The 12,127-nt window shown below is 36.4% G+C and overlaps 1 protein-coding gene across 1 annotated transcript; it reads right to left on the bottom strand.

Annotated features, from left to right (window-relative positions):
- Positions 1–490: 490 nt before the first annotated feature.
- Positions 491–10,393, bottom strand: LOC123874107 (ATP-dependent DNA/RNA helicase DHX36-like). The gene is made up of 12 exons (XM_045919294.1): positions 9,981–10,393; positions 9,145–9,771; positions 8,204–8,373; positions 7,446–7,608; positions 6,564–6,837; positions 5,503–5,968; positions 4,714–4,944; positions 3,625–3,803; positions 2,852–3,176; positions 1,626–1,888; positions 1,030–1,210; positions 491–630 (listed from the first exon to the last, which is right to left on the bottom strand). Exons 1-12 carry the CDS (start codon positions 10,143–10,145, stop codon positions 528–530), a joined length of 3,147 nt encoding a protein of 1,048 aa, XP_045775250.1. The 5' UTR covers positions 10,146–10,393; the 3' UTR covers positions 491–527.
- Positions 10,394–12,127: the final 1,734 nt, after the last annotated feature.

Genomic DNA, 12,127 nt, shown 5'->3' with positions numbered 1-12,127 from the left:
CTGACATAAGTATTATTGTATGTCTAAACAAAAACAAATAATATACCGGCTTACTTTCCGGTAAGTTTGATGCTTAATTAAGTTTTCGGAATCGCGAATGTGTTAACAAAATAGGACTTTTTCCTTTTATTAAAATTACATTAAACCACTCTTAGTTGCGACTTGCGAATAATATAAAAATTTACATGAGCGAGTTACTAACATAGTGTCTTTGCACAAGGTGACATTTTCACTCTTACAATGCAGTTTGTAGCGCTGTCCTCACATTTGTAACGGGGTTGTTTGTGCTCGTTGACCACGGGGAAAAATGTCGCCATGTGCACAATGTGTCGCAATGTACTTAGTACTTAACTAAGTAAAAAAAACACATTTGTGTCGCAATGTACTTAGTACTTAACTAAGAAAAACCCTTAGTTAAGTTTTTTTTTACAATTATAGCAATAACTTTGCTTCTCTTTGCTATTTTGTTTCTCTTTCTACAAAGCTCTTCTCTTTGGTTAATCAGCAGCCATTAAATAACAATGTTTCTAATAATGTCTATCCGATTCACTTTCTGAACTATCAGAGTCTTGAAAGTCAACTAAATACTCAGCCTTTTCATCTTCTGCAGTTATGAGTTGAATGACAGTGCTAGAACAAAAATTAGTTAATTCATTGGAGTATAAATGAATGCATGGATATACTTTTATTGTTCACCAAAATTATGACAGAAAAAACTTAAAAAGCAAAACAAAAATAAGCGAGTACAATTTGGCAGCCTTATTGCTAGTTAGTAATCTCTTCCAGGCAACCAAAATGGTGCAAAGGACATAGCTTTTATCCTGGCAACATTTGGAACTACAAAACAGATCAATAAATCATTGTACTACAGGCAGAGTATACTATTATATCAATTTGTACTGATATAGAGGTGCCAACTATTAACGCAAAATTGCACCATTCAGATAATAACATTCTGAATTTTTGTTCAGATACAAAAAAATTAAAAGAACTTATATGTATTTTGACATGATTTTAAACAAAACTTACTTCAGCACTTGTTCCTCAAACTCATTGTGTTGTGTCGAATGATTGTATGTGTCTGTAATCTTTGTCGCAAGAACTTTGTCCAATAGACATCTGAATTCAAACAATTTGCTTGCGTGCAGAAGACTGCAACGGACTTTGACATTTAAAATTGACATTAAACAGCTTTCTGGATCTTCAGCATCTGTAACAATATAATCATTCATCTTTACTTATAGTTTTTTTTTTTTTACTTTCGTGGGAATTTTTGTGAGTTACTCTACAAAGCAGCTAAAATTTGTATGCGTGGGATTTAGGTTTTTAAAAACCCCGTGGGAACTTTTTGATTTTCTGGGATAAAAAGAAGCCTATGCCCATCTCCAGGGTAAAGCTATCTCGGTACTAAACGTTAAATCGGTTAAACGGATCAGCCTTTATAAACCCCGTGACAACTCCTTGATTTGCTGGGAATAAAAGTAGCTGATGTGTGTCCCCGGGATGCAAGCTATTTCTGTACCAAATAAGTATCATCAAAATCTGTCAAACGTGCAATGAAAATGTGCAAACAGACAAAGACACCTTCACATTTATATATGGAGAGCAAAATGACAATTGCTTACCATCTGTGATAATAAACTCGCCGAAGAACAACAAAGGCAGGGTGTAAATAAACGTGACGTCAAAGATAAACAAATCGCTGGACCGTTGCTTCAACCAGTAGACCAACCAGTTGGCTCCAGGGTTGTCGCACAGCCTTATACCGCCCCCTTTTACGAATCTAGGCCCGCACATTACACTGCTCGGATGCACGTTCAGTCTACCATCTTCAGGGCTGCGTGCTACGAATCTGGGAGGTTTTCGACCCTGGTTCAAGCAGGACCATCTACAAGTGTAAATTAAAAATTTATAACACCCCCGACAAGTGAAGGTTACCTACAGTAACTAGAAAAGAGCTAATAACTTTCAAACGGCTGAACCGATTGGCTTAGATTATAGCTAAGAACACTCTCGACCAAGCCACCTTTAAAACAAAAAAAAAAAAACTAAATTAAAATCGGTTCATTAGTTTAGGAGCTACGATGCCAGACAGATACACAGATACACAGATACACAGATACACACGTCAAACTTATAACACCCCTCTTTTTGGGTCGGGGGTCAATAAGAAAAATAGAATGTAAGAGAGCTATTTGGTTTTGCTGGTCCGGTTTTACGTTACAGCGCTTCAGCACTATTTTTTTTTAAATTTATAGACCTTGGCTGCAGTCAGAAATGGGAAATGATGATGCAGCCTAAGATTGAGGGCGCTTGCCTATTCACTCTTTACTTGAAGGTACCTTACTTACTATACTAAACTGTACTACATATTAAATGTATACTATATTAAATGTGTAGGAGAAAACTGATACTGGAAGAGTGTATGTAATAATGGCCATATCCTAGCAGTTCGAATTAGAAAGAAGCAAATCGCTTCGCGCGTGTCTGTGGTATTTCGACAGGCGCAGACATTGACGATGCCTGCGATAACAGTAGAGGAATCCGGTCAAAAGTGCTTGGGCACAATCTCTGAAAAATATCCTGTGGTACACAGATCAGGCCCAATACTACTTTTTTAATTTTGTAGACACACGAAACAATACTAAAGCTGAATTTTATACATGAAGATTATGCAGATACATTCGTTTAAGTTTTATATGGAAACTAGTGGCTACATTTAAATATATTTCTAGTATGTACTACAACTTATGATCGATTGATCAAAGAATTCAAAAGAACTTATCAGACGTTTTCCCACTAGACTGCACGACATTCAATTATTTCATACGTTTTATATTTATTTACGTACTTGACATTAGCAATATTCGGGTACAGGGACGCAGCAACAATAGCTTTGAATAAACTCAAGTTACTAGAGTTCCGATTCTCATATGAGGACTTGACATTTCCGGACGGCAAAAATCCCATTTGCATCAGATTATCGCCCAACTGAATTTTCATCTCAGCCAGTAATTGCAGAGTACTATTTGAAAGGAAGTTTTCGTATGCGAAAGAGCGTCGTTGTCGCTCCCCACACTCTTCCCATTTCATAATAGCTTCAGATATTGCTATGTGGTCGCTTGGTTCTCCTAAAGCGAAATTACGTTTCGCTCGGTCCACTTCTTGTTCTTTACCTGTAAGAAAAATGTAACATACAATTATTGTTTCTAAATAAAATCAAGAGTTCTCAGATCCAATTTAGAAATATTCTTGTTTTTTTATCAGTTGGATTAATTTTCAAAATTTTCTGAGTCTGAATACCATTCAAGTCTTTGGGAAATTTTCTAGTTGGATCAGTTTGGGCCAAACTGACTCAGTTTGTCTGAATCTTCTAGATCCGATTTTCAGCCTTATTCAGTTCGGCTATATTTTAAAGTTCAATTCCAAGTTCATATAACGCAATAACTTAAACTAAAACTATACAATGTAAAGACGTTCACAGAGGACAACTTATTTCTGCTGGAGAGATTTCTTCCAGCGGCTCTTAAGTGTGGGAAAGTCAGTTCCGTTTGGCATCTGGATCCAATTCACAGCTGGGTTAGTTTGAGAACTTTGGTGTTGTTGAGGTGTGTAAGAACTTACCGATAACAAGTTGGAAGGGGTCCTTGAAGCCCCATACAGCCGCGACGCTAGCAGCACGATCTAAGCAACCGAAAAGCGCCCCCAAGAGCAACAGTTTCCCGGCCGCCGGGTGTACCGGTAGCCTCGCCAAATGCCACCCCAAGGGGGTTAAAGTTTCCTTGTTGTCTAACGCGCCACACCTAAGTTAATATAATAAGATTTTCAAATAAAACTTGCTTACAACAAAATTTATTTCGGAAAATCAAAGAGTTACGACGCGATTAAAAAAATTAGTATAACTCAAAATTAAAAAAAAAAAACCCCTGACACAAAAACCTCTATAAGAAAACTAGAAAAAAGCTGATAACTTTTACTCGGCTGAACCGATTTTTTTAGATTATAGCTAAGAACACTCTCGATCAAGCCACCTTTCAAACAAAAAAAACTAAATTAAAACCGGTTCATTCGTTTAGGAGCTACGATGCCACAGACACACACGTCAAATTTATACCACCCCTCTTTTTGGGTCGGGGGTTAAAAACATACCTTCGCAGGTGTAGCACTGCCCAATTAATAGTAGTCAGATACACACGTCAAATTTATACCACCCCTCTTTTTGGGTCGGGGGTTAAAAACATACCTTCGCAGGTGTAGCACTGCCCAATTAATAGTAGTCAGATACACACGTCAAATTTATACCACCCCTCTTTTTGGGTCGGGGGTTAAAAACATACCTTCGCAGGTGTAGCACTGCCCAATTAATAGTAGTCAGATACACACGTCAAATTTATACCACCCCTCTTTTTGGGTCGGGGGTTAAAAACATACCTTCGCAGGTGTAGCACTGCCCAATTAATAGTAGTCAGATACACACGTCAAATTTATACCACCCCTCTTTTTGGGTCGGGGGTTAAAAACATACCTTCGCAGGTGTAGCACTGCCCAATTAATAGTAGTCAGATACACACGTCAAATTTATACCACCCCTCTTTTTGGGTCGGGGGTTAAAAACATACCATCGCAGGTGTAGCACTGCCCAATTAATAGTAGTCAGATACACACGTCAAATTTATACCACCCCTCTTTTTGGGTCGGGGGTTAAAAACATACCTTCGCAGGTGTAGCACTGCCCAATTAATAGTAGTTTGCGCGGGTGGGGACGGCACCATTTTCAAGGCATCTGCCGCTATGCCGAGCCGAAGTCTCTTTATCATAAGCACTGGTTCTAGAAGATTGCTCCGTTGCAACTCTGGTAGCAACCGCTCTGGGATCATTCCTGCTCGGTACGATGTTAGGAGGTGGTAGCATATACCTGGTTGACATCTACCGGCACGGCCTCGCCTAGAAGAAAGAACAGTCACAAATCTTTTTGGTGTGGTTTCTAGAGAAGTGGTAGAGATGAATCGTCGACACATTTTTCATAGGCTTTAGATGTGGCACAGCCAGCGACATCTACCGCGTATAAATAACTCGTAACACTTATTAGCATACATATACTATCTATGGCGGTTCACACCACATATTCGCCCTTGACCACTTTTCTACCATCTCTCTAAATCCGTGATCATTTTACGCGGGAAAACAACTTTGTTCCAAAGGGTAAGGAAAAATCTACATAGACTAAATCGCTGGAAACATCTAGAATCTAGATGAATGAACACCGGTTCAGACTTTTAGGTTTTAACTTGTTGTATATTTGTTCTATTTCACGTAGACCGTTTGACTATAATTGTGTGAGTGCTCACGTCCATATTATTATAGTGTGCGTGGCGCTCAGTTTCAACTGCGCCCGGGTTTATGTTACGCACACAAATAAATGCGTTTGCGCTTATAGGTACGCCCACTACTACAATAAGGCTGAGCGGTCATCGTGAAATAGAACATTTATATAAAATTTACCTTTGTCGTAAATTAGCCTGCGACACCCACTCCGTGCTAAGCGTCGATACATTTGTCTCGACATTCAAACCGCTTATTTTAATTTTCCCACAATCCACCACATACACGACATCGTCTATCGTGATGGAAGTTTCAGCTATATTTGTCGCTATTATAATCTTTCTTATATGACCCGGCGGCCTTTCGAAAATCTTGTGTTGCTCTAATGTTGCCAGTTTTGAATGTAAAGGGTATATTTCGAAACAGGAGGGCGGGAAACATTTTCGGTCCTCCATGAGAGACATTAATTTCGTGATCTCCCCGATTCCTGGTAAAAATACAAGTATGGCACCCTGCTGTTCCTTTTCACAAATATGTTTCAATAGTTCCACTACTAAATCTAATGGCAATGCTTCAATTCTACTATCTTGAAGTGTTTTGTATACTTCGTAACTCATCTCGCGCTTTTTTGATTCCAGCCAAGAACCTGCAAGCATGACTTGACATGAGAACATTTTACTTAATTTTTGTCTCTTTTGTTTACATCTCATTGATAGTACTTAACAATGTAATACATATTTAGGTTCGATTTCTTTTCCGATAGCTATTTGATCTTTAGCAGCGTAAATTATTTAACTTACTTTTGAATGCTAAGAATATGTCTGGCTTAGGGTCAGCGCACATCTAGAGAGGCGCAGCACAGATCATTTTTCACTGCCAAACTATTATCCATCCCATTAACATAAGCAAAATTAATAGCGGATTTGCAGTGAAAGTGCACTGCGCTGCGCTTCGCCAGATATGCGCCGGCCCTCGGATAAAATTTTCAAGCGAAATTAAATCTTTATTCATTATATTGTATCGTAAATGATTGTAGGTAGGTGTTTTAGATAAAAGTTATCAGACGCGAATTTTATTACAAGTTAATTGGCTGATAAAATTCATATGAAAATCAATACAGATTAAATAAAGAAGTAGTAGGTTTATTGTTTCTATACATATACCAATAGCTTTTTTATGTTGCACAGAAATATTTAATTAGTAAAACATATAATATTTAAATAAATAAAAACAGAACATACTGATTTCTGCCTTATACTTGATGTCTTTCTCCATCGGGTCTGAAGTGTTTCTTTTTGCAAATTTCATCCATTTAGGAACATTGGCTTTTTCTTTTTCCGGGGGTAGCCTGTATTTAGTAATTTCCAGGATTTGTTCTAGATAAATATCTTGTACAGGGTACGCTAAGCCCTCTATATGCAACAGAGGGCAGCCATCAAAGTATTGAGAGAGAGTGTCAGCATCTATTGTTGCACTCATAAGGATCAGCTTCAGGTCCTTGCGTTTCTTTAGTACCTTAAAGATATTAATATGTATAAAAAACTCTATTAAAATAAGCATCTAATAATCTATGTAAGCAAATCTGGGAATGTGCATATAAGCATGTGTTTAATTTAGGGCACACTGCAGGCGGTGTGTTTCTAAATTCAATATTTTTTACTTTGTAGTGCATTTCTTAGGTTGATTAAAATTTAAAAGTGAAAAACGCTGTAGTACTTAACAATCTCTGTGAATCACATACTGGATTGGCCATTCCATAGAATGTTTGCATACGAATTTCGGCGTTCATTTATAGATTGACTAGCTGACGCCCGCGACTTCGTCCGCGTGGATTTAGGTTTTTCGAAATCCCGTGGGAACTCTTTGATTTTCCGGGATAAAATGTAGCCTATGTGCTAATCCAGGTTACTATCTATCTCCATTCCGAATTTCAGCCAAATCCGTCCAGTGGTTTTTGCGTGAAGGAGCAAAACACACACACACACACATACAAACTTTCGCTTTTATAATATTAGTGTGAAGTGTGATGGCCAGTGTCTGTATGGTTTGACAAGCTTATAGAAAATGTTTCTTGTCCATAATAGCTATATATTTAATTCAATGCAGAGGTAATAAGTATTTACCTGTTTCAACATACACATAGATAAATCCACATGTATGTCTCTTTCATGCACCTCATCCAGTATTATGTGACTGTAGTTAGACAGTGATTGGTTTACTTCTAGTTCTGCTAAGAGTATTCCTGTAGTACAATACCGGATACTGCCTCTTAATCTTTCTTCAACTCTAAAAATTTTGCAAGTATTAATATCCATATTATCATAAATGCATGCAATTTAGGTTTGTCCTTCAATCATGAACAACACTGCAACAGATTGGTGTGAGTTTGGCACAGATATAGTAAAGACCTGCGGCTTGTTTGCACTACAATATCACAATCGCAAACATCTCTGATTGGTTGATGCTTGCTTATTATTGGCTTTTGACCAATTTTGACAAAATTTGGCTAACAGATACTGGACTTTAAGATTCTTTTTATCCCAGAAAAAACGGGGCTTATTGATCTTAATTTTTTATATCTAAGTATTATTTAATTTACCTATGTAGTTTAAAATAATAGAAAATATTTGGTGCCTAAGGCTCTAGCCTCTAATGTCTCTAAATCTATGCTTCTCTATCTCTCTAAATCTAAACTTTGTGACAGTTTTGTAGTACATAATATTATGTAAGTACACTCAGTAAAAAATTAGGTAGCTAAAGACTTAGACCAACACCAAAATCAATATGCAGACAGTGTATAACACTGAGAAAAGTTTAGCTCAGCATTTAACTGAGTAGGGTATTTTTCTTTGATAAGGTTTCTTTGATTTTATTAACTTACTTTTCCAGTCTTACAGCATAACCCACTGAATGCCCAAGATTTTCATCTCTCTCTTTGGCAACTCTCATAGCTAATGACGAGGCTGCTATCCTCCTTGGTTGGGTGACTAGAATTTTCACATTTGCACCCTTTTTGGCACATATTGCTTCATCTAAAATTATTTGTGGTACCTAAAATAAAAGGAACAATTTGAGACTTTTCTTAATATGCGCCGAAAAAATAGGAAAGTGTAACAACTCAAGAAACTAACATATAAATGATAAAAGAAATTGAAATTAAAAAGGATTATTTTTGAAATAACTTGGTGGCAGGTTGGGTTTGTTTGGTCACGTGACCCGAGAAATATAACTATGGTGGCGCGACCTTTTGACGGCTCTCCCGCAAGTCTTATCTCGTAAGAGCGAGAGAGAATATTAAGAGACAAGATTTTACGCGACAGAACTGAAGGCGTTTGTTAAATTCCACATCTGTTGGCGCTCTGTGAGCTGAATTGCATTGTAGCATGAGTAGATATTTTTTTTTAATATTTTTGCAAACTTCTTTACTGTCCAGGTACAGATAAGTCACTCCAGACACCAAAGTCTACAGTAGTACAAAAGTATTGTATTGGCACTTGGCATTGGCAGTTAATTACAGAAGTAAACCACTTACTTCAAGTGTGTTGTAGCCTAATAATATCCCACTGTGGATAAAAGACAATAAGAGAGGGATAAAAGAACAAGAATGATCTAGTGCCCCAATGCACTGGCAATGCATTGGCTAAGGTATTATACCCTTATTCTTATTTTAGAACTTCTCTATAGTATGAAGGTTTCCTTGATTTGAATATTGATCAACTATTTTTACACTTTTTATTAATGCTTGATTCCTGGCAAGTATTTTATAAAATATTTGATGTATATTGCACAAGGCTTAGGAATGTAAGTAAATAAATTACAAACCTGAGTAGATTTTCCACAACCAGTTTCCCCGCTGATAACAATCACCTGATTGTTGTTTATAGAATTATAAATCTCCTTAGACATAACATAAGCAGGTAACTTTTGTCTAAACTTCAACATCTCTTTGTACCGAGTCCTCTGTATCCTATCTTCATATTCTATGTAGAGAGCTGTACTTAGATTGTGGGTTTCATCATTTGCTAGATTAATACTGACACCTTTTGAGAGGCATTCATCAAGTTTCTCATCAAATGTTCCTGTTATGATATCTTCATACCCGTATTTGTAATCACGTGTATGCCTTAAGCTTAGAAATTTTGGGGCTGAAGTGTCCCACTCGGGTTCTTCTGTGCTAATTGGAATGAAGTCAGAGGTATTAGGCTCACAATTTATAGACTCAATACTTTTACTTTTTTTAGTATTTTGGGCTATATCTTGCATCCTTACTGGTTCTTTTTCAACCTTGATTTTTTTACAGTCACTTTCTGTTAAATCTATAATTTCTGTTATCACTTTGAAATCGTCAATTATAGGCAAGTCGATATTGTTGCGAGTAGCAATTTTTTTTATCAATGATAAGTTGTTTTCTACCTCTGTCATGATATGGGTAGGGATGGTTAAATTGATCTGGAAAAAAATATTTAAAATTGGTGTTTTAAAAGTGTAAGCAATGATAACTTATATCATTAGTGTGCCTTATGTACATATTTCAAGTATGTTGTAAAGTTTTTATTTGTACTTACCTTCCATAGATACATACGTTTCATTTACAAATTACATTTTTTATGTTTATTACATAAAAATAAAGCATGCTCTAAAACACAAACAACATTTACCACAAGTTTTTCAGCCTTCTTTTGTTTCCGACCAAGGTCTCTGAAATATAGTCCGATCTGTTTGCCTCGCAATCCCGGTGGTATTCCCCTACGCTGGTTAGAAGCACCCCAGCCTCTGCCTCTACTTCCTCGGGGTTTAGTCCAGTTATTAAAATTACGGGACATGGTAGAGAAAGTGATTATTCGATATTAACGTAAATCGCCGGTTAAGACTCTATACAAAATGTTGAAGAATGTATAATAGTGGTGGTTAATGCAACTTTACTGCACGTCATTGCACCAAAGTTATTCCAGTGAGAGTTCAGAATAGTGCAAGACCTAGTTACTTAAGTACAAGTACGTTTCGGTGACTTCAATATTAATATTTGAAATCCAAGAGACTTTGAGATATTTTATTTTATATTTATACCTAACCTAAACAGTGTTGCCAGTGGCAGATAGTCAATTGTAACACGAGACATCTCAAAATGTAACATTTTCACGAGAAAAGTAACATTTCCTTATTTTTCGTGGAAAATAAAAGTAATAAGGTACACAGGTTAATATGGCACTTTATTATACAAAAATTTAAACAGTTTTCTTGTCCCATTAGTTAAGCTTAAAAAGAATCGTAATAATAATTGTTGATTGAATAAATTGACTGCTGATCCTGAAAAAGAAAAACAAATCAATATGTAAAATAATAATATACCAACGGATCTAAAAATGTCTTTGAATAGCTATAACTTATTTTGTTAGGTAATCAATTTTTATTACAAGTGTAAATTAAAAATTTATATCACCCCAACAAGTGAAGGTTACATTAACTAGAAAAGAGCTGATGACTTTCAAACAGCTGAACCGATTTTCTTTGATTATAGCTAAGAACACTCTCCATCAAGCCACCTTTCAAACAAAAAAACTAAATTAAAATCGGTTCATTAGTTTGAGAGCTACGATGCCATAGACAGATACACAGATACACACGTCAAACTTATAACACCCCTCTTTTTGGATCGGGGGTTAAAAAGATTAAAATCGTCTTATATCGGGCGATCTGGCAACACAGGACTGTTTGAGTTTGAGGGCTACGCACTAGGTGGACTTTCTCTGTGTAGCGTTTCATGGCGCGCGTGTGGTGCCTTTTTGGAGCGTTTTTTTTGTTTTTGTTTAAAGTGGCTGGTTTTTGTGTTTCACTGGCGTTTTTGGTGCTAGAACCATGCTGGAACTAACTGGGAAGCGCTCTAAAAGGGCGCCGTGCGTATGTCGGCGAGCGCCGGCACAGACGAAGTCCTTACTTATATAGTTTCCCTAACTTGAAAAATATCTACAAACTTGACATTGGCTTATCTTTGTAAAGCCAGACGAGAGAATAAAAAAAAAACGCACTAGGTAGGTACGCAGTGAAGAAAATTACGCGGGAATTTCAAATTCGTTTTGTTAACTGAACAATACTAGGTAGGTACCTAACTACTTACCTTGGTCTCAGCAAAGAGATCGATAGATTCGATAGCAAAACTCAAATTTTAAGTTACGCCGGCCGGTATCTACTCAGCTCGCTCTCATTCCTGTAAAGAAAACCGAAGTTACCTACAACAATAACTAAGTAGTAAATAGCTAAATGAACTTCTGGAAACTAATGTGACTTAATAATAAGATGACAGTCAATACAAAAACGAACTGCTTTCAGTTGCAAATACTATGACTTTGTTTTTGCATTATACTGATTCCCTAATTAGTTAACTACTTACTTATTTACTTAAAACTACATTGTATACAACATTTACTTACCAAGCAAGTAGTGTTAGCAACACATATACACAGTCGATAAGGATAACGAACAAACCAATCACTTTCGAATTTTGACGAAATAAAGATACAATTTTTTTTTTGTACTTAGATACATAACTACAATATCACTACCCCGCAACGAATAACTTTATTAAATATTATCCAAAACAAAGTTGAGTCACAGAGAAAAACAAACAAAACACTTTTTTAATCACAGAGTAATTACAAAACAAAGTGAACTTAGACCAATAACTTAGAGAAAGTGAAATAAACTAACAAATGGGTCAATTACGACAAACAAAAACTGTTTTGGATGCGTCCTGTTTCACGATTATTTTTGGTTTGCTGGGAAAAATTTGAATATTTTTATGAAGTCC

This window comes from Maniola jurtina, chromosome 17 (genome assembly GCF_905333055.1).
Source record: "Maniola jurtina chromosome 17, ilManJurt1.1, whole genome shotgun sequence".
NCBI classification, from domain to species: domain Eukaryota; kingdom Metazoa; phylum Arthropoda; class Insecta; order Lepidoptera; family Nymphalidae; genus Maniola; species Maniola jurtina.
Note: the sequence above shows the minus strand (reverse complement) of the source record. Positions and strands in the feature narration are given on the sequence as shown.